Source organism: Peromyscus leucopus, chromosome 2 (assembly GCF_004664715.2).
Source record: "Peromyscus leucopus breed LL Stock chromosome 2, UCI_PerLeu_2.1, whole genome shotgun sequence".
NCBI lineage: Eukaryota > Metazoa > Chordata > Mammalia > Rodentia > Cricetidae > Peromyscus > Peromyscus leucopus.
Window position 1 is genome coordinate 81,473,723 of NC_051064.1, and position 24,684 is coordinate 81,498,406.

Below are 24,684 nucleotides of genomic sequence, written 5' to 3' on the forward strand. Positions count from 1 at the left end.
AAGTGGAGAGGACATGAGGGGAGTCAAAGGGAAGAGAGGGAGTAAAAATGTAAATATGGTGCAAATATATAAAATTCTCCAGAAATGTTCTTAGAAAGAATGGATATAGCACATCCGGTAATGCTATTACAAAATCCCCACTACTGGTCTTCGAGTGTCCTCAATGACCTCCCTGTTGCCCTCTTCTGAGGCACCAACTGCTACACATTCAACCATGTTTTTTCTCCCACTGCAGGAATGCCATGCCCAAAAACGACGAGGGCTGCAGAAACACTGTCTCCTGCAGACACTTCAGAATCCTCACAGGAAAGCTCAGGAAACTGCTCAGGGGCCAAAATAAGAATACTTTATTGCATGTACAAGGCACAAATTTTGTAGCTCCTTAGATATTTGCATGGCTATGCAATTATACTTTGTGGTATCATTATTGATGGTTTGAAAATATACAAACAGCATAAATCAAACACAGCTCAAACTATGAAAAATGTAAACCATAAACATCAAAACCATATAACACTCATTCAGTTCTCAGTTGTTTACCTGCCATATACATAATTTCTTATACATATATATACAACAAAAGCCTAAAAAATATACTGAGGCTAATCACCATATAAATATGAAAATAAATCTTTACCCTTAACCTCAACTTTATCTTTAGAAGAGGGAGGACAGTCTGTATTTATTCAAATTACACATAGTATTAAAAATCAAATGTTGTAAAATACCATATAAAGAAAAATAAATTATGAGAATGAACAGGCCTCAAAGGTAACAGTGAAAAAATGCCTACTTTTCCAACATTATTTTCCATAATGAAATTAAAATATTATCTAATATGTTAAAGTGCACTTAAAAGGTATATATATATCATCATTGTGATTTTAAAAGTTGTCTAAGGAAAAAGGGATGCAATATAAGTTACTTGAAAGAAATGTGCGAATATTTCAAAGTAAGCTTAAACTGAAAATATTTTGTCCTTACTTAAAATATACTTTAAATTTGGGAACACTTTTGAGAGATCAAAATATAGTTTCCCAGAAAGTCAGCTAAAAAATAGTTTTGAATTGCTTTTCCTTAAACAAGTTTGTTAAGCAGAGATGAAAACCTCTAATTTGAATATTTTATATTCAGATCACTGAAGACGTTGACTTGTTGTTCAAGTTACCTAGACAACATTCTGGTCAACACAGCTGTTCTGGCCCCACAACCAGAGGCAAAGCCCCAGACAGAACTACTATATTAACAATACATCCTTTTGTGTTTTTTAAAGAGTATAGAAGCAAAAAATATATGAGGGAAATAAAGAAAACATGGTAACACACATGCTAACACAGTCTATTCAGTGAGTGCCACACACGTATCATTTAGTAATATGTAAGATTCACCCTTGTCTAGGATCCTCAGTCTGTAAGGTACACACTAATGGCAAACTTAACAGTGTCACGTGTTATAAAAATAATCACTACTCACACTTGTCATCTGTGTCAATTTCTCACAAAGTATTCTTCTTGATCAGGAATGTAACCTATTAACTGGGGCTGCAAACCACTAAACATAAAATAGCCATTCGTTTGTAGTTACTGGAGATTGAATTTTCTTATTTGGGATAAGGTATGTGGCCTTGGGGATAACTGTACCTAGTCAATTCCCAGTTAGGAAAAAAATGAAGCTCAAAAAAGTTGAAGTTTGATAACAAAAATCAAAGGCACAAAAGGTTGTTTAAAAGAAATGTTATTTAAAAAGAAGTATTTATTGCTCTGTGTATATGTGTACACGTATCATTTGGTCATTATGGCACACATGTGTGAAGGTCAGAGAACCACTTTCAGGAGTTCAGTTTCCCCACCACTACAAGTTCAGGCACAAATTTGGGGTTGGCAAGCTTGGGCAACAAGTACTTTTACTTCCTGAGACAAGTTGCCAGTCCAGGGAATTGTTTTAATTCAAAAAAAGAAAAAAGAAAGAAATGTTTGAACATACATAATACAATTTGCATAAGTAACCAGTATTATTTATGTTCTGGATAAGCTATCCAAAACTGAGAGCTGGATGAACCAAAATATTTAAGTCTCTTGCTAAGAATAATCTAATCGGCTCAGGCTACTGGAAACCCCTTTTGCTGGCCCATCCTGGCTCAGATAGTGAGGCCTTTGCCTCTTAAAACATTTTTGTCAGAAGGGGTGGGAAGCACTGCAAATTCCAGGAGAAAAGCAAGACTAATCATGTCCTGGATGATGAGTAGTCACAAGTCACATTATCTAAAGGTCAGCCTCACCTTTTTACAGCCAATTCTCCTTTAAATACAGCACTTTCCAAAGCCATGTCTAATAACAATCTCCCATTGTTCATGAAGAAGGAAATTAATGATTGGAGTTAGGGGCTGAGGAACTGGCACTATGTTGTAGATAATGCTCTAAATCACAGGGCAATGTGAAAAAGCATCAATATATTCATCTGGTAAAATATTGTTACTTTAGGTACCATTGTATTTTCTATGAAACATATTTCACATTCATAAAATTAATCCTTTCCAAATACGAAATTTCCAGATTTAAAATTATGCCACTCCTACTGCCCACCTAATTTCAGAAGACTGTGGCCATACTCCTAAGAAGGCACATGCACATTGATCATTAGTACCAACTACCCGCAGCCTCTGGCAACTATTAAGTGGAATATATTTTTGTGGCATTGTTCTTTCAGTAGTATGTATTATACATAACTTCACTAAAATTTTACACACAATTTAAACCACAGACTTTACAAGTAGTCTTGAAATTGTATTTTCTTGTTATACACATTTTTTCAAACATACCTTCATTTATTCATGAGAAGTATTTTTTATTTACATTGGAGTCTAAAATAATTCTAATTTCTCAAATAAATTCTATTCTTACTTCAGAAATTTAAAAAAACCAATACCTCATTATCAAAACATATAATTAACAGGGTTCTTAGTAACTGAACAACTGTGCTCTTCCTGCTTCTTAAAGTGCTAGAAAATCCAAGAGGCACTGGAGACTAATTCCTTGTTTTACAGAGGGGAAGAGATCTAATGTGGCCTGGACATACCCAACATTATCACGCTAGGGAATAGCAAAGCCGATTTTCCAAATGAAAATACTCATGCTATCTTATACCACCCATGGTTTAAAGATATAATACAAAATATACTACCTGTCCCATTGTTCTTTGTATTAAAACACTGAATTTCATAAAACAAAGTATTATGCGTTTGTGTTGAAATTTTTAAGTAAACACTGTCACAGGTTAACTACAAAGTCAGTTTTCTTATGAAGCAATTTTATAAGTGGGTTCTCAATTGTTTTGTTCTGAGAATGTAATTTTATTTTGCCATATCATATTAAAAACATTAACACATTTTCTCTTCGTGATCTATAGGGGTAGACATCCCAAATAACTCACTGAGATAGAACAAAGAAAGCCCAAGGTTCCTGAGAAGAGGCGAGCACAGCTTAATTTGCCAGGCTGTGATTCTTCATAGGCTGGTGTTGTGTGACGCACCACTCCATTGAGAACCAGTGTCCCACAATCAGTATTCTAGAAACAAGGACTTTATGAACTGAAGACAGTCGGAGCTTAGCCATTGCAACAGTTCTTCATCTGCAGTGACTTTTTGGATGTGGACCCAGCTAGACTGGTAATGGATCTGCTGTCATCATCCTCTGTCCTTTTCTTCACTTCCCTGGGAGATGGGAGAAAAAGATTACAACTGAAGTAAGCCATTTGTTTACTTACCTGTGGAGATTAATTACAGGACAATGGAAAATTATCACAGTTTCCAAATACAAAACCTTGATAATTTTACCATTTAAAAAAAAAAAAGTCTCATCTATATCTAAATTACAGGTTGTCAGCTACAAAAGCTCAGAGGGAGAGATTGATATCTAGATAAACAATTACAGGGTCACAGGTTTGTACTTAATACACCTATATAGTGTCTTCTAGGAACCAAGGTCCTCCTCAGAGATGCTGATACTGAAGAACCCCTGGGATTGTTTGAATTAAATGTGCCCCAAATTCTCACGTATGTGAAAACTTAGTCCCTAGATGGTAGTGCTGCTTATGTAAATTTAGAGGTGAAGGATTCTGCTGGAGGATGTCACTCTAAGCAGAATTTGAGGTTTCAAAATGGTACCTGGGTACCATTCCATGTTTGCTCTCTGCTTCCTGTTTAAGATTTGACATGAGAGCACTCAGCTCCATTTCCATCTCTAGTCACCATCCCTACCTGCTGTCACACATCCCTGCTGTGATGATGATAATGGGCTCTTAAGCCTCTGGAACAGTAAGCTTCCTAAAATTCTTCCTTCTACAAGTTGCCTTTGTCATGGTGTTTTATCACAGCAATAGAAAATTAACTAAGACAGCCTCTTTAAAAAAAAAAAATTGAGGGATCCCCTTTTTTAGAAGCCATTGAATGCCTATATCTCTTCATCTTGAGGTAGGATGAACTCCATGATAGGTTATCCAACCCCATGTGGTCGATCCTAAATATATTTATATATAAACAACATGAAAAGGGCTCAGCAGGGGTGTGTGTGTGTAAAAACAACTAAAGAAGACATGGATTTGAGAGAGAGTCAGGAGGACATGGGAGGAGTTGGAGCAGGAAGAAGGAATATTATAAATAAGGCAAAGATAGTATTCAAGTATGAAATTCTCTAAAAAATATTAAATTAATTTTAAAAAAAGAAGTGACATTCACCTGGTGTCACTTCAGCAGGGGAATTCTAGATTCAGAAACAGCATGCACAATGGCTAAGGCCTAAAAGAACTTGGATAGTGCTAGACAGAAAGATTGCTGTGTCTATAAATTATTATAAATTTGCACACAAAAAAAGTGGATTCAAGTAGAGATGTAGGTAAAGTGAGGCCATGAGGCTTATGGGAAGGAGCCTGGACACCTTACACTCTATGTAAAGTACAAGGTATAGACTATGAGCAAAACCAGAAACTGCAGTTTTTGTTATAAATATTATAGAACTAGAGTGTAGCACAGTGGTTGAGAAGTTGTCCACACAAGGCCCTTTCCAGCACTGGGGGAAAAAAATGAAAGAGCAAAATCAGACAACCAAACAAATATATATATATATAAAATAAAGTGATGATGGAGGAAATCTGAGGCACAAACATTTGCACCTAAGTAGGAAATTGTAATACTCAACTAGTTCCAAGAGAAGGAGAAAGTGAAGTATAGATTCAAGAGACATACAAACACTAATGAATCAAAGATTCTCAAAAGCCACTGGCACTGGAACTGAATCAAGACTGACTTATGTGACTAGGCTTTAATTGAAGCTGTGTATTATGGCTCCAACTTTTACACTTTCATTTTATTAGCTATAATGCTAATATCTTACTGAATCTAGTACAGGGCTGTACACACATCAAGTCTTCATAATAATGCACATATTATTAGGCCTGCAAATAAATATTAAGGGGAACATATGCACCGACACCTTTCATCTGGCCTTCAGTTTCTTGAATATACTAAAAATGCAGGTGTGTCCTATGTTAAAGACATACTGACAAAAAAAACTAGAGGTCTAAGCCAGGTCAATTAAAGTTAAAACAACAATAGCACAACAGTAAGTGACTCATAAGAAGTCTGTCTGACTTAATAGCCTAAAAGCCTACTAAACAGCTATGGCCTGACTGTCACAGGACTGAGATGACCATTCCATCAAAATGTCTTTTCTCACCAGTTGTTGGTTTTTATAAACTTGCTGGGCTGTGGTGTCGCATGCCTTTAATCCTAGCACTTGGGAGGCAGAGGTAGCCAGATTTCTCTGAGTTCATGGCCAACCTGGTCTACAAAGTGAGTTCTAGGACAGACTCCAAAGCTGCACAGAGAAACCCTGTCTTGAGGGGAAAAAAGACTTATTTTATTTTTTGTTTATTTATGAGTATTTTGCCAGCATATGCTGGTGCACACATGTGCCTACTGCTGGTGGAAGCCAGAAGAAGGCATCAGACCTGGAACTGGAGTTACAGACAGCTGTATACCAGCACATGAATAACTGAGCCCAGGTCCTATGAAAGAGCAGAAAGTGCTACTAAACAATGAACCATCTCTCCAGCCTTGAACACCAGCTGTTTAAGTAAAGCTAGTGTCCATGCTACACTGTAAACAGCAGCTCACATAAGACCAAACAGCAATGGTCTTTCCTTTCTTTTTACATAAAAAGACTTGAACCTATAGTTGGGATATGACTAAGATACTCTATCCTTGTGACTTTACTATGGCCCCACAAGACAACTGAGCACTAAATTGTGACCTTATTTAATAGAATGAAGGCCATTTCACAGAAATACAGACTTCTAACATTGAAAAGTACCTTTGAGGCCATTTTATTCAGTCCACTTTCTAATTGTACAGATTAGAGAGGTCTGCAATAAAGCAGGAATGTACAGATGACTCCAGAGCTTGCATTTAGGAGTGGACTTTGAGAGCCCATACGATAGCTCAGAAGTACAGCACCTTCATACAGGCCTGAGAACTTAAGATTGATCCCCAGGGCCCATGTGAAGGTGGAAGAGAGCCAACTCTACACATGTATACCATGGCATGTGCATGTCCACACTCACAAACGCTCATCATATGCACACACATACATATATAAGCACTCATGTATGACACATATAATTAATACTATTACACTACTACTACTAAATATGATAATAATAAATAAATAAAGCTTTTTTGTGAAGAATGAACTTTGAGTCTCACTTTGTCACTCCCTTCCAATATGGAAGCAGCAGCTTGTTGCCACTTACAGGGTATAAGTATTTCTTTGCTGAATGCTTGTGCCCAGAAATTTTCAGATTTTGGAGTTTTACAGGTTTGGGAATATTGCATAGATTTTACCAAATAGGCATACATAATTTAAAAAAAAATAATTGAAATCTCCACAATTAAACATGTTTTGGTCATCATGACAGCATGTCACAAGTGTAGAAACTGAGATCGAGTACAATGCCAGCTCTTACTAAACCTTGGCCCAGCAACACTCTAAGGAGTGTGGGTTCTTTCCTTCACTATATGTAACTTATTTAGACATAGAAATTGATGCTCCAATGGTCCCAAAAGCACAGAATCATCATTTGACTTAGCAGATAAAAGTGTGGCAATGGCTGCTTTCTGCCAACAGTAACATTAGCTCAGGTCAAAACAAAACAAAACCCACATGTTCAAAAGACTCTGTGCTTGTTTCTGCTATTCTAGGTTACATATAATGTCATTGTTTTTTTTTAAGAGTTCTTTCCTTGCTGAGGTGGGAGTCTTAGACCATTGTTAATGCCAAACTGTTCAATGACACTAAGTCTGAGCCAGGACACTGCTGTTCTTGAAAACAGATTTTCTTGACCTATGGGACTGTGTTTTCATTTTTTCAAGTTGTTTAGATACACTCCAAGCATTCTGATCAGAGTCTGACTTACAGTCAGGTTGTCTACTCCCTTCCAATATGGAGGCAGCAGCTTGTTGCCACTTACAGGGTATAAGTATTTCTTCGCTGAATGCTTGTGCCCAGAAATTTTCAGATTTTGGAGTTTTACAGGTTTGGGAATATTGCATAGATTTTACCAAATAGGCATACATAATTTAAAAAAAATAATTGAAATGCTCCACAATTAAACATGTTTTGGTCATCATGACAACATGTCACAAGTGTAGAAACTGAGACCGAGTACAATGCCAGCTCTTACTAAGCCTTGGCCCAGCAACACTCTAAGGAGTGTGGGTTCTTTCCTTCACTATATGTAACTTATTTAGACATAGAAATTGATGCTCCCAATGGTCCCAAAAGCACAGAGTCATCATTTGACTTAGCAGATAAAAGTGTGGCAATGGCTGCTTTCTGCCAACAGTAACATTAGCTCAGGTCAAAACAAACAAAACCCCACATGTTCAAAAGACTCTGTGCTTGTTTCTGCCTATTCTAGGTTACATATAATGTCAATGCTGCTTTTTGTTTTAAGCAGATTCTTTCCTTGGCTGAGGTGGGAGTCCTTAGACCATTGTTAATGCCCAAACTGTTCAATGACACTAAGTCTGAGCCCAGGACACCTGCTGTTCCTTGCCACAAACAGATGTTTCTTGGACCTATGGAAGACCTGAGGCCTGTTTACTCATTTTTTCAAGTCTGTTCCTAGATCACACTCCAAGCATTCTGATCAGAGTCTGACTTACCAGGTGCTATAAATCTATGTCACCAATTAAAATGTAGCAAGGAAAACGAGAGGTCAGTTTTCACACTAATTATTCTTACATGAATTCAAAAATCACCAGAAAAAGAACTGCATGCAGAAAACTATGTAGTTGTTTGTCTACAATTAGAGAATACTGTCCTTATTTAAATTTTGTGGATTTTTTTCCCTTTTAGTAGATACATAACTCCTTCATTACAGCAAGAAATTATGCTTCCATTAGTGACAGACTGCCTTAGTTATGGTTTCTGTTGCTCTTACAGAAAACCATGAACAAGTGTTACTTGGGGAGGAAAGGGCTTATTTTAGCCTACAGTTCCACACCACAGTCCATCAGCCAAACAAGTCAGGTGAAGAAACTGGAGGCAGAAACTGAAGCAGGAGCCAGAGAACACTGCTTACTGGCTTGCACCCCACGGTTTTCTCAACCTGCTCTCTTATCCACCGCAGGACCACTTGCCCAGGAGTGGCACAACACACAGTGGGTTGTGCCCCCTCAAGTTAGTCACTCATAAAGACAACACTCCACATGCTTGCTTACCACATAGTCTATGGAGGCATTTTCTCGACTGTGCTTTTCTCTTACCAGGAAAGTCTACCTTGTGTCAGGTGGACAAAAAACTAATAAGGAAAATTGACTCATTCTCAACTTGAAACACAAACACACTACTGTTAAATCATAACCTTTCCTTTCTTGTTCGTTTCCAAGATCTCAATATTAATATTACAATATAAAACATTTCAACTTTTAAAATACCAAAGTCTTTAAATTCAAACACAAATTTCAAAATTCAAAGTTTCTATGATATACTCAAAGTCTCTTTAAAATTCCAAATCTCTTAACTGTAGAATCCTGTAAACAAAAAATAATTTACATACTTTTCTACTCCAACATGGAAGAACCAGAGCAGTCACAATTAGATCAAAGCAAAGCCACAGGAAAAGTTCAGTGTTTGATTTATGAAACCCATTCCTCTGGGCTTCAAAGTTATGTGCCCAGTCTAAGCTCTATCACACACAAACAGTGTGGCTCATAGGCTGAGGCCAGCTACAAGCTGAAGGTTCTTTGGTCTTTGATGGTGACTCCATGGTACTGGCATCTCCAAAATACTGAGTCTCTGTGCAACTGAGCTCCATTTTTACCAACAGATTCTTCTGAGTTTACTTTAGGGACCCTGCCCTGCCACATGGTACCAAGCTTAAATTTCTCTCCAATCCCTTCAATCCTGGGGATTTAACTGCAGGTGAGGCTGCACCCCCACCAATGGCCTCACATGGCCTTTCATAATACCAAGCCTCAGATGCTCTCCATGACCTTTTCATCCTTTAAAAACCCAGTACCACCTGGGAGACATCACCAAGTTTGGCTATAAGTGGGAAATACAGCCTCAACCCACCTATGGACCAGGGCTTTTGTATGCTGACCCTAAGGAAACACAGAAGATTTTATCTTAGTAGTACTTGTCTCTTAGTAATCATCACTAATTTATCAGCTCCAGCTGACCAGTGTTGATAGTCCCAAAAAAGCAAAGATTCCATTTTAGTGCTTCTGGTCTCTTCTCAAACACAGCTGATTCAGCCCTAGCTGACAAGGATTATATAGTCTCCATTTAAAATACCACATGAAGAGTCCCAATAAAGTCTTTGAAGAACTCCAAAACTTCCCTCTTACACTTACTTCAAAATCCAAGTGCCTATCATCTGTATTTTTTTTTGTATCTCTCAATTTTCTCTTCAAAACTCCCACAGAATAACTCATTAAGTTCTGAACATCAAAGATTTTTCTAGCCTTAAGTTCAGTTCCATAATCCTTTCACAATCGGCCCAAAACAATGTGGTTAGGTCTGTCCTGGCAATAGTCCACTCTTTGGTACAAATGTCTATCTTAGGGTTACTATTACTGTGATAAAACGGCATGACCAAAAGGAACCTGGGGAGAAAAAAATTTTTTTGAGCTTACAGTTCCATGCCACAGGCCATCATAGGAGACAGGACAGTGACCTGGAAGCAGAAACTGAAGCAGATACCATGGAGAAATGTTGCTTGCTAGTTTTCATGGCTTGCTCAGCTTATTTTCTTATATAACCCAGGACCACATGGCCAGGGGGACCAAATGGCCAGGGGTGGTAGTATGCAGAGTTGTACCAAATCAATCATTAATAAAGAAAATGTCCCAGAGGTTTGCCCACAGATCAATCTGGTGGGAGTACTGTCTCAGTTGAGGTTCCCTTTTTCAAATGGAAATATCTGTGTTAAGTTGACAGAAACCTGACCAAGGAACACATCAAGCAGAAAATATGAATCAGGGAAATAGTGCTAGCATATCTAATACTTGAAGAACTGACATACATGTTTTTATGTAAGTCTTCTAATGATGAGTTTTATTCTAATTCACATGTGAAATGTTATGTATTCTCCACACCACTGCCTTCTTTTAATAATTACAAAGTGAGCAATTCAGACAGTGATTCCAAATGGTATGATATGTAATTTGCTATTTTTACCCTAGTTGATCAGCAAAATTTCCTAACAATTAGGCTAATAACAGCCTGTTGTGTTTAAATTTTGGTTTCAGGAGATGACTCTATAAGTCAAGTATCACCTTTCATGATGAAATTTTACAAAATGTTCAAAAAATACTGCAGCTACATCTCTTTTGTTCAGTAATAAAAATATTTAGCTAATGTCAACAATGAACAAGCAGAATTACTAGATTTTATAATAGATACATATACTGTTTTCCTTACCATGAAAGACAGAACTATGTTCTACAGGAGATATTTTAACTACATGCTATTAGGAAGGAATTTGACATATCCATTAGGTCAGTGAAAAATTGTTTTTTCTAAACACAAGGCAAACTTTACCGAGCAAGATGGAGAACAGCTTCAACCACATTGGAGCCGTCTTTGGCACTGGTTTCACAGAATAATGCCCCATAGGTCTGTAGAAAATAAGTACACACAGTTCAGTGAAGGCTTTGGTTAGATTTCCTGATACTTGAGTTATTATATTTAAAATGTTTTTTCCTAGCCAAGTATGGTAGCATGTGGTGATATTTTTATTTGTGCTCTAACAAATAAAGCTTGCCTGAACATAGAGGAGGAGCTAGCTACTAGTTAACCACAGAGGTTTGGAGGTCTGTACAGACAGACAGGAAGTGTTAGAGCGGGGTGGAGAGAGGAAATGATAAGGTGGGGTAGAGATAGGAGCTCCTTCTCTTTTGGCAGAGAGTTTCGTAGGGGTAAGAACTAGTGGCTTGCTGCTCTGCCTCGATGATCTTTCAGCTCTTACCCCAATATCTGGCTATGAGTTTTTTATTAATAAAACTGTTTAGCAATTTGTGTTACAGTGGCACACTTTGGAAGCAAAGGCAGGTTGATCTCCAAGTTTGAGGTCAGCCTGGTATATAGAGTGAGTTCCAGGAAACCAGTGCTACAAAGAGAAACCCTGTCTAGAAAAACTATATATATATGGAGTGGAGTGTGCCTGGAATACCAGCACTAGGCAAGTGAAGCAGACTTCCAAATCCAGCCTGTTACATGTGACTCTACCCCAAACAAACAAAATAAACCAGCCTAAACACAATAATACTAGGAATAGTTCCTGATTTGAAGATTTTTATTTTATATTTAAAAAATGCAAAATTTCATGTGGTGATATTGTGTTCCCCAAAATATTGTACACCCTAATAAACTTATCTGGGGTCAGAGAACAGAACAGCCACTAAATACAGAGGCCAGAAAATGGTGGCACACTTGCCTTTAATCCTATCACTTGGGAGGCAGAGATCCATCTGGATCTCTGTGAGTTTAAAGCCACACTGGAAACAGCCAGGCATGGTGACTCATGTCTTTAATCCCAGGAAGTGAGCCTTTAATCCCAGGAAGTGATGGCAGAAAGCAGAAAGGTATATAAGGTGTGAGGACCAGGAACTAGCCTGGTTAAGCTTTCAGGCTTTCGAGAAGCAGTTCAGCTGAGAGGCATCCAGTCTGAAGAAACAGGATCAGCAGAGGAATTAGCAAGGTGAAGTGACTGTGGCTTGTTCTGCTTCTCTGATCTTCCAGCATTCACTCCAATACCAGGCCCTGGGTTTGTTTTTATTAATAAGACCTTCTAACAATTTGTGGTACAATTTCATTTACAATAATCAAGTGCATAACACCACATATTCTCTTCAAAAATTCGAGACAGATGAAAATGACAGTTTAAGGTAGTCATTTAAGAATTACATATCTATCAAAAGAATGTTAGCAGTATCAGGTCAATTGGAAGTCCTTGTTTACATAGCAAGAACCTGTCTTGGTGAGGGGAAAAGGGTGTGTTTGCTTGGTCCAGTGGCCAAGGCTTCTTCCATCATACTCTCAGCTTCTTCCATCAGAGTACAGAGCTCCTGCATTGCTCAAGTGAAATATTGCACAGACAACTCCCTTAGCTGCCCTTGCATAGTTAGTTGCTCCTCTGCTTCTAACCTTCAAATGACTCTCATCCTTTTTGAGGCAATATTCAAATGCTTTTCCACAGCCAACCATACACTGCTTAATCTCAAGTTGAGGCAATCTTCAAGCTTTACCTTGCATCATATCTTTACCCCATAAATCTCTAGGTACCTGGCATTCCCTGTATTTCTCCAGTGGCATAAATTCCAACTGATCTCAGGATTTTCACACTTGCTCTTCTCAGAGCTAGGTTGCCTACCTCACTTCAGCTCCTATTTTTGTATTGGATTCTTTGATAGTCATTAAGTTGTTTCTACTTCTGAAAAGTATCTATTAGGTCTCCCTGTCATAAAACCCCATAGTTTTTTGGTTTTTATTTTTTATTTTTTGCACTTGCCACAATTCTAACAGTTATGTATGTATGCCATTGTAAAGCAAGATGGAGACAGATTCTTTCAATAAAGGACAATTATGGATGCAACATCCTTGGGTGAGGATTAAATATTACCATATAGTGTAAAGGAAGGATTTGGTAGCTACTCTGTAGCACTGACAGAGAAAAGATTCTACTAGGTCTACATAAGCAAACTGACAAAAAGAAATCTATACAAATCACAAATACACATGTGTAGTACAAACAGTACTCTTTATGGTTATATATGATAGGAAGAAGTAAAGTAAATCTTGAAGATTTCAAGAGTAAGTCAAAAGATGCACAAGGAAGCAACTTGAGAACTCAGATTGGCGCTAATAGATGCCAGGCCAAGATCCTAGGTCTAAAGAGGCTACAGGGAAAACTCCTGGCATATGAATGAAAGAGGTAAGTGTCATGTTGGAGATCAAAATGAGTAAATATACAGAAGAAAAGATTGTGCTCCTGAGAATAAAGTATGCAGGCAAAGGACTGTCTCCAACAAAGTGAAATTCATTGTTCCCAAGTCAGAGAACAATATGGGTAACCACTGTACTAACAAAGTGAATGATACAAAGAGGAAGGAATGACCCTGTCTCCTGAAGAATAAGGAGTGAAGATTGTTCCCAACAGAGTCAATCACACAGGGTGAAGACTCTCCCTAAAACAGCCAGACACAGGAGTGATGACTTAATCCACTACAGTGAACTATGTAGGCTTGAGAACTGTCTCCAACAAAAAGAACTACACAGAGTGAGAACTATCCCAGAAATAGTCAACTACACAGGATGAGGATAATGTCCAACACCAACAACTACAGGCTCAGACTCTGAACAGTGTAATATACAGTGGTGAGGAATAAAGCATAGTGAACTACAAGGGGTAAGGCATGAAGTAGACAAGTATGAACTGTCCCTAAAACCATGCAATGTGTGGACTGTGTGCAACTACTCAAGGTGAAAACTATCTCCAATAAAGTGTAGGACAAGGGGTAGGAGACTGGGTCCAATACAATGTGTTGGACACAGTCTTTACTACTATGTATTAATACACAGGATGAGGACTGTATCTAACACAGTCAATCATACAAAGTAAGGGCTAGTTCAACACAAGCTAAGGATAGTTCATAACACAGTCAATTATACAGGATAAGGACAGTCTCCAACACACTGAAATAAATAGAGATAAAGACTCTCTTCAACACAAGAACTACACAAGTTGAAGATCTTCAACACAGTCAGCTACACAGAGATGTGAACTTTTACAACACGAATCTTAAATGGTCTTATTAATAAAAAAACCCTTGAGAGCCAGGTATTGGGGTGAATTCTGAAAGATCAGAGAAGCAGAACAAGCCACAGCTAACCTCACCTCCATAACTTCTCAGCTGATCTTGTTTCCTCAAACTGGAAGCCTCTGGGCCCTCATCAGAATGGATCTCAGCTGAACTGCTGCTAAAAGCTTAAAAGCTTAACAAGACGTTAGTTCCTGGTCCTCATGCTTTATATACCTTTCTGCTTCCTGCCATCACTTCCTGGGATTAAAGGTGTGTGTTACCAAGCCTGGCTGTTTTCAGTGTGGCTCTGAACTCACAGAGATGCAGATGGATCTCTGCCTCCAGAATGCTAGGATTAAAGGTGTGTGTGTGTGTGTGTGTGTGTGTGTGCGTGTGCGCGCACACGCACACGCACACAACACACACACACACACACACACACACACACACATCACCATTCTCTGGCCTCTATGTCTATCTAGTGGTTGTTCTGTTCTCTGACCCCAGATAAGTTTATTAGAGTGCACAATATATTGGGGGACACAATATCACCACAAACTGTGTTTACCATGTTGAAGTACACAACATGAGTGAGAGCTGTTTCCAACAAATGCAATATATAGGGTAAGAAATGTCTCCAGTATAGTGAACTACATAGTGATAAGATTTGTGTCCAAAATTGTTAACAACACAGGATAAGAAACATCTCCAACACAATGAACTACACAGGGGGAAAGTACTTTCTCAAACATAAGGAACTAGAGAAGAGAAGATGACTTTCTCAACTCACACTCTCAGTGAAGTAGACAGATATGAACTGTACCTAAAACAGCCAACTACACTGAGTGAGGACTGTGTATAACATAGTGAACTACTAAAGGTAATAATTATCTCTAACAAAGTGTGAGACATAGAGGTGAAGATTGTGTACAGCACAGTAAAGTACACAAGAGTAAGGGTTGTGTCCAAAACAATGGACTACATAAGCATGAGGACTGTCTCTAACACAGTATACAATATAGGGTGAGATACAACATGGGGTGAGGACAGTCTCAGTGCAGTGAACTACACAGGGAAGGACTGCTTTCAATTCTGAGAACAATGATCCACCATGATATTGTCTCATTTTGGACACACCCCACTCTTACCATGGCCAGTTTTTCTCCAAGATATGCTGAGATACACATTTGTTTCGCTGCACTAGCAGTATCACGAAGATCAGCCTTGTTTCCTACTAACATGATAGGAACAGGTCTGTGGGCTCCATCCTACCAGGAAGGAAAAGAAGTGGACATACATCAAACACTGAACCAATTATAGTGCTGTCACAATGGTACCAGTAGGTGCCATTGTCCATTTGTCTAATAGTGCCAAATTTATTATCCATAATCATTTATAGATGTAGAACAGAATACATAGCTAGTTTGATTATCTATGTCTTACTGCTAATTGCAACAATCAAATTGCTTACATTAAAAATAATATTTTTAAAACTCAACATGCCTTGAAGTACAATTACCCTTCCTCCTCACTTGTAAATGAGAAGTCTGCAATTCAGAGAAATGAAGTAAGAACATGTAAAGCTGAAAGGTAGGTCCCAGTGTGGCTGTATTGCCCCACTTAGGCAATGTTCCACTCTTGGATAGTAAAAAAGGTAAAGGGTATGAGACTAGTCATATGCACAGTGCACAGTGCACAGTATACTACAATCACTATACAACCCAGTGGCATGACCACAGAATTCTGTTCAGTTGGAATGTCCACATGATGTAGGGTAACACCTTCTCCTTAAAACAGTGTTCATTCTACAGCAACTGCTTTATCCCAGGTGCAAATTATAGATCATTCTTCATTTATCCTAGTAGAAGACTGGGGTGCAAAGTTCACATTCACTACTCTAGTTTACAACAAAGAAAATAGTCATAAGTCATATATTCCAAAGCCATCCAATAAGTGTGTGCAGACTTCTACAGGATCTCAGAACCACTAGTGAGGCCAGGAGCCCATTGTCTGGAGGTAAGGGTCTCATAGAGCATATTTCACCTTGTAAGGCTGTGATGTAAATAAAAAATGTGATATGCATGACAGAACAGAAACACACATTTCTGGTTCCTAGCTACAATAAGCAGCCATTCCACAACAAACACTTGGAAATTAAACTTTGCAGTGCTTAAATGACATGCTCATTCGTTTGGTATGTTTCTCATACAGGGTCAAGACATAAAGACAAACATGAGACTATATTTGACATTCATCTTTGACTTAAGGCATAAAAGTGTATTTAATGTGAAGGAGAGCAAGGAGCACATGGCCCTCCTCCATAATTGTTCCACACATTCAGATACTCATCTTCTCTAGTGATCTCTTCAGGATTCATGGTGAAGACAAACAAATAGTCACACTACTAGCCAAGGAGCTGAGTGTCTGTTGTGGCCCAGTGTTGAGGTCAAGTTGTGATCTATTAAAGGGTCCCTTGAAGAGGGAAGTGAGGAATTGAAAGATGCTAGATAGGAAATATAGTAGTAGATGGAGAGAAAGATAGAGACACACAATAGCTTTGAGGGGCCCTGGGTCAATACCTAGCAGTCCTGAGTTTATTCATGATGGGCTTTTTATATACATCAGCAAGGGGAGGAGCAAAATACCTCCCCCTCTCAAGGTCGAAGTAACACCTGGTAACCACACCTTTGGCCAAATATTCCTATTATGCAACCCTGCTGGGTAAAGGAAGCTCAGACTTTCTGATCTTGAGTAAGGCCTTACTAGGGAGCCTCTCTGGGCCCCCACACTAACTAAATAACTTCCTAAAGTCATATAAATAGAATGTAGCATCCTTTCAAGTACAGATGTAAACACTACTTTCTCTGTGAGGTCCCCTTGGTCCTGTTGCCTTATCACAGGCCTGGGCTCCACCTTTGCTATTCTTCTGCAATGCCTGCCACTTCCTGCACACCATTTACTCGCTGTACAATTCCTTTAATTGCTGTCTTATCCATGTCTGCAACTAGTAATGGTGACACTCTCTTTAAGCCAATTAATAGGGACTGTGTAATTTCAGTCCCTCATCTTAGGAAGAGCCATGAGGAAGTCTCTTTCTGGCCATTCTTTTTCTATAGTGAAATTCAAATGCAATGTGATTCATCTTGAATACAATTTTCTTCCTTTTCTGGTGCCATGAGAAAGTGATATGGGTGGTTGAAAAGCTCATTTGTAATATGCATCTGCAGTGTCTCACTTAATGTAAGGACATTTCCTCATTGGCTGACCTTGCCTTTTGAATTACCACTTTCTGAGCATTTTCTCAGCATACACAAAGCCTGAAAATGGAGACTAAGCCCCAAATATTAATGATAAAATGTTTGGCACAGGACTCAGTGCTCTAGACCACTGAGTTCTATTCCATAGAAGGCTCTCTTGCAGAGACAAGCTCCTTAGGTTTCCTTTAGTTTCAAGGCAACTGCTATTCATTTGTAACTCACTATTGTACTTTATCAAAGTACTGGCCAATGTTGAGTCAAGAGGTTATGACTCCATTCCATCCCTACATACTAGTATTATGAAAACAAGCAGTATCATATACTTTCTATGCCTCAGATTTCTCACAATATGTAAAAATTGCTTATTTCTTATTTTTTCAGATGTTAGAGAAATAAATGTAATATATTGATAATTTTATCAAGTAAAATATTACATAAATGTGAATAATTTTAATTGCATTCATAGTGACTTCAAGATATGATGCTTTGATAAAACAAGACATATTTATGTTTCACCACCAAAGAATTATTCCAATCACACAACATCTTTTCCATAAATTCTGTACTCAGGAAGCAAACATTAATTCACAGGCACACTTGAGATCAGACAACACTAGTCTTCAGCCTGTAACTTAATATGTTTAAAATACAGCTGGTATTACTTACTTGAGAAGTAATATTTACCAGTAGTTTATATTTCCTAGAGAGTACCCTGTTGTTAGTAACAACTGGCAGTAAACAGTACTTTTACAAATTCTGACTGTGAAACCAAATGATATGAAAGGTCCTAGTGGAGACATAGTCATCTTGACATAAAAGGCACCCATCCCACATGTTAAAAATGCCAATTCATATTTCCAAGACATCTTGTGATTTCTAAATATTTCCACATGACAACTAGAATAATCTTAACTTTGGATCTTAGCCCTGTTAACATCCCAGTAGTGTCTCAGCTGTTTCTAAAATTCCTGACACACTGTACATGCAACCCCACTACTTCCATGTTTGTAAAAGTTGCTTTTCTGGGTGTCCATGTTTCCACTTCATTACACAGATTCCTATGTTTTATCTAGCAAAGAATCCAAAAGTTGCTTCCAGAAGCTACTTGCAGAAGTGTCTTCAACTTGAGAATCCATCTTGGAAAGGTTGCCAATTGACACTGGAAATTGTCAGTCTTCCTGAGAGCACAGATCAGTGGCTCCTAATCACGTTCACACCAGCAACAACAAACAAACAACAAACCAAAAAGCGATGGCATTTCTTAAGACAGTCCACGACTCCTTTGCATCTTCTGTTTCTTCATTATAATCCTTACCTCAACCATATCCACCCATTCTCGTACATTCAGAAAGCTTTTTTCACAAGTAACATCATACAGCAGTAGGACTCCATCTGCTTTTCTGAAGTAAGACTTGGCAATACTTCTGAATCTGAAAAAAAAGCAAAAGCTCAGCATCAACCTGTCATCTGGTCTTTGCCTTGTACTTCATCTCCCACATGCCCTTTAGCTTTTATTTTCTATAACCAGTTCCAACAAAGAAAAGCCTTAATAGCAAAGACTGCCGATAAACTTCTTTAAGAGAGGTCTAGTGATCATTGAGAAAGCCCATCCTTTTCTCCATCTGAAAATTCCAAGAATGTCTCCTAACCACAAACTTTAGCCCCAACAATGGTGAAAGCATAATGAAAAAATGTTCATCCCCAGAAACCAGCAAACAGACATGGGAAACCAAATACTTGTCTCAAAACCCAGGCAGTGAGTGCCTGAAAAAAAAAAAATCTGATATTGAGCTATGTCCTTTGCATGTACCTATGAACCTTCCCATATACACATGTGCAAAGACACAAATATGCAAAATGGTTGAATGCCCAGTCTGCTGGAGAATTGTGTTCTGAAAGGGCAGGAGGAGGTTTTTGTGTTTGTTTTGTTTTTTAAATGAAAGGAGGTAATATATTAAGGAATAGGAACAGAGGAACCTAGATGTATGCTGGTTTTTGCCTATGGCCTAATCTCTAAGAGGCCCAAAATGAGGAAAACAGTGAGGTAATATTTGCAGTGACCAGGCGCAAATTGTGTCTCTATGGTCATCACTGAATCTTAGTGCAATAAACAGTACAGACCCAGGCCTTCAAACATACTCATTTCACAACTGAGAAAATTTTGACCCACAGTGAGTTAGATAAAATTAAAATTTATGCTTCATACTTCTGGTCATTGGCAAGAAATCTAAGATATGGCATGACCAGAAGTTTATCTGCCACTTATCTTGTGTAACAATTGCCCTTCAATTAAGTATATTGGGTAGGGTCTGCTTGACCATCACGTAGTGCTTCAAAACTAAGTACCCCTCACAGTGACACTGTATTCAGAAATATTGCCTCCTCTCCAAGGCAAAGCATGCAGCCACAACCAAACATCAGCTCAAAAGAAGATCAAAGGCTCTCTTCTCTTACAAATGATACAAACATATGGGAGGAGATGTTGGAAAGATAAGCTTTATTGGTATTACATATACCTTACAATTACAAATACGAATCTTCAAGCACAGTAATATATTTTGAATATAAATAGTATAGTCAACCCTATGAGACTTTTATTTGTATTCTTTCCTTCAAAACACTATGAAAAGCACTTGCCTCTCTTGCCCAGCTGTATCCCAGAGCTGAAGAACTGTTCGTTCACCATCTACAATCAGAGTTTTCATCTGGAAATCAACTCCTGAAATAGATATAGCACAGGTAATTCTGTAAGGTTTGTCTAAAGCCAAAGCCAAAGTAGAAAGAAATGCACTTGGCCTTCAAAGAACAAGCTTCTAATAAGTCAATTTACATATGTAGATATGGATGTACTATCTGCAGTCTTGCTGACCTAAGGTACAACTGACTCTATGGAATAGAGCAATCTCAGTTCTTTTTTCCTAGATGACTGAACTCAATCCTATATGTGTACATGCAAAACTATAAAAATGTATGTACATGCACATGCATGTATGTTATGTGCATGTTATTTATACAAGCATATGTATGCATATAACATTATATGTATATGTACATGGATGCTCACATATGACTATTGTACCCACATATACATGTATATCTATGTGTGTGTGAATATGTGTGTGATAAACACACACACAGACACACAAACTCATATACACATGTGTGTCATGGTCTCTAGCAACCAAAACAATACTTTAGTTATTTTATAAATTAAATTGAAGTGAAATTTCATTTTTGTTTTCTTAAAGTGTTTATCAGAGAACTATAAATTTACAGATATGTCTAATGTGGTGTAGGCAATCAATTTGGTTTATCATTTCTGATTGTCTAAATAACTCCTTAGATGAAGAAAAGTAAATGATAATTAGTATACTTCAGACACCTTCTGTTTATTATGTAAATTTGAAAAAAAATGACACTAAAATTTTCATTTTGTTGTTGTTTGTGTAGTTTTGTTATCAGGGTAATAGTGGTAAGAAGAATTAGGAAATGCTCCCTCAGTTTCTATTTTGTGGAATAATTTAAGGAGTATTGGCGTTAGTTCTTTGAAGATCTGGTAGAATTCTTTAATGAATTAACTTGACTCTGGACTGTTTGTGGTTGGGAGATTGTAATTACTGCTACTATTTCACTAGGGGTTCTAGGGGTCTTTAAATTGTTTATTTCATCTTGATTTAACTTTGGTAGATTGTATATATGAAATTATTCATCCATTTCTTTTAGGTTTTTCAGTTTGGTGGAATAAAGTTTTTTTTTAATTTTATGATATTTATATCTTATTATTTCATTTGTGTGTGAGTGCCTATAGATGTCAAGAAGGAGTGTAGGATACCCTGGCGCTGAAGTTAACAGGGAAGTATGAGCTGTCTGATATGGGTGCTAGGAACAGAACTTGGGCCCTCTGCAAGAGCAGTACATGCTTCTCAATGTCTCAGGAGACATCCAGATGTCTTCCTAGCCCTGGAATTCAGATTTTTAAATTTATTATTCTCTAAGTTATCTTGGTATCTACTGTAATCTCCTGCTTTCCCCTCTTTTTATAATTTGGATCATCTCTCTTTTCATCTTTGGTTAATTTGGCTACAGATTTGTCAATCTTGTTGATTTTCTCAAAGAACCAACTCTTCATTCACTGAATTTGTAATTTTGATACTGTTGTTTCTATTTCACTGATTTCAGCCCTCAACTCGATTATTTCTTCTCCTCTTCTATTTTGGATTTTTTCTATAGCCTTCAGGTATGTTGTTATTATTATGAGATCTCTCCTAGTATATGATGTAGGCACTTAGTGCTATGAACTTGCCTCCTAGAACTGCCTTGACTGAGTCCCAGAGATTTAGGTATGTTGTGTTTTTATTTTCATTCTATTCTAAAAGGTGTTTCTTTCTTGATTTATGCCTTCATCCAATTTTCATTGAGTACTGACTTGTTCAGTTTCCATCAGTTTGTATACTTTCTGTTTTGCTGTTGCTGTTGTGGTCAGTATCCTTAAGCCATGACAGTCAGAGAAGATGCAAGATGTTATTTCAACTTTCTGATATCTGTTGAGAATTGCTTTGTGTCCTACCCCCACTCTGATATATTATAATGTTCAGGGATCATTTATTCATTTTGGCCTCTTGGGTGTAGTTAATCTTTTCAGACTGAAATACTCCAATATCTATTATGAATCTAAATGCAAAATTTCTCAAGAAAAGACTTGCAAACTGAATTCAAGAATACATCAAAGAGATTAGCTATCCATCATGATCGGGTTGGCTTCATCTCAAAGATTCAAGATGGTTCACAATATATAAATCAAAGAACATAATCTACTACATGATCATCTCATTTGATGCAGAAAAAGACTTTGAAATAATACACCTACCTGTGATAAAAGTCTTGGGGACATTAGGAATACAAGGTACATTTCTCAATATAATAAAAGAAATTTGCATCAAATATACATCCTCAACAGTGAAAAACACAAAGCATTTCCACTAAAATCAGAAACAAGACAAGGATGTCTATTCTCTTTATACACATTTAGCATAGGACTTGAAATCTTACCTAGAGCAATAAGACAAATTAAGGACATCAAGGGCATTCAAATAAGAAAAGAAGTGATAAGTATCTTTATTTGCAGCTGTTATGATAGTGTAGGTAAGTTACCCTAAAAATTCCACCAGGAAACTAATACAGCTAAGGAGCAAAGAAGCAAGACACAAAATACACACACACACACACACACACACACACACACACATACACACACACTGCCCAATATCTTACATCCAAATGAAAAACAGACTGAGAAAGAAATCAAGGAAACAGTACCTTTCACCACGGCCTCAAAAAAAAAAAATCTTTGGATAACTTTAAGTAAGCAAGTACTTGTACAATAAAATCTTTAAGGCATTGAAGAAATAAATTGAAGAAGATATTAGAAAACGCAAATACCTCTGACATTCTTGTATGGGTGGGAGTATTGTGACAAAGGCCATTCTACCAAAAGCAATCTACAGATTAAATGCAATGCCTACCAATATTCCAACACAATTCTTCACAGAAATTGAAAATGCAAATATAGTCTTCAACTTCATATACAAACACAAAAACATAAGATCTCTAAAATAATTATGAATAATAAAAGAACTGCTGGAAGTAACACTATCTCCAATCTCAAATCGTGCTGGAGCTACAGTATTAAAAAACATCATGTCTACACAGAGGAAAAAAACAAACAACAACAAAGAAAAACAGGATGTTATTAGCATAAAAATAAATACATTGATGAATGAAATTGAACTGAATAAGTCCACACACCTATGGAAATCTGATGTTTGATAAAGAAACCAAAAATACACACTGGGGGAAAGACAGCATCTTCAACAAATGGTGCTGGTCAACCTGGATAGCTACATGTAGAAGATTGCAAATAGATCCATACTATTACCCTGTACAAAATTCACTCCAAATGGATTAAGAAGCTTAGCATAAGACCAGATACCCCACGTTGATAGAAGAGTAGATGGGGAATAAGCATGACTTCAGTGGCACAGGAAAGGATTTCGGAACATGGTATCAACAACACAGTCCTTTAGACCAACAATTAACAATAAGACCTCATGAAAAACTTCTGTACTGTAAGAACACTGCCATTTTTGCCCACATAATGAGAAAAAAAATCCTTACCAATTATATATCTGATAGGAGATTAATATCTAGAATATATAAAGAATTAAAAATAACTTAATATCAAGAAAACAACTCAATTAAAATATGGGATACAGAATGAAGCAGAAAGTTCTCAAAAGATGAAATGCAAATGGCTGAGAATATTTAAGGACATGTTCAATATCATAGGCCATCAGAAAACAGTAAATGAGAACTACTTTGAGATTTCTCTTATCCAGTCAGAATGGTTAAGACCAATAAAACAAATGTCAGCTGATATTGATAAGGATACAGGGAAAGGGGAATACTTATTCAGTGTTGTTTGGAGTGCAAACTTGTACAGCCATTATTATGGAAATCAATGTAGTGGTTGTTCAGGAAGCTGGGAACAGATCTTCCTCAAGACAGAGCTATACCATTATTAGGCATATAACCAAAGAACTCTATATCCTACTACAGAGATACTTGCTCATACATGTTCTTTGCTGTTCTATTCATAAGAAGCAGAATTTGGAAACAGGCCAAATGTCTTTCAACTGAGGGATAGGTAATTAAAATCACATACATTTACATAATGGAATATTATTTAGCTATTATGAAAATTGAACTTATTAAATTCATATGCAAATAGTTGGCTCTAGAAATATATAATCCTGAGTGAGATAACCCAGGCCCTCAAAAACAAATATTCCATGTTTTCCCTTCTATGTGATTGTTTGCTTTTACACTTTCAATATGCTAAAGTAACATAACAATAAAATGGCTCCTGAGGACGTAGTGCTATACCTACATATAAGTGTCTTGCTTACCCTACACCAGAGAAGCTTCTTGTTACAGTAAATGGGAATTAACACAAAGACCCACAACTGGACAAGACACAGAGAGTGAGAGATTTTGGAGCACTCGGTC

General features: G+C 37.4%; 1 protein-coding gene across 1 annotated transcript in view; it reads right to left on the minus strand.

The window, feature by feature from the left end:
• Positions 1-324: 324 nt before the first annotated feature.
• The window catches only part of Rasef (RAS and EF-hand domain containing), a 73,234-nt gene continuing 48,874 nt past the window's right edge, over positions 325-24,684 (minus strand). The window contains 5 exon segments of the mRNA XM_028873946.2: positions 325-3,709; positions 11,103-11,179; positions 15,511-15,630; positions 18,935-19,049; positions 20,257-20,338. Of these exon segments, the coding sequence (XP_028729779.1) occupies positions 3,604-3,709; positions 11,103-11,179; positions 15,511-15,630; positions 18,935-19,049; positions 20,257-20,338 (500 nt within the window). The 3' untranslated portion in view covers positions 325-3,603.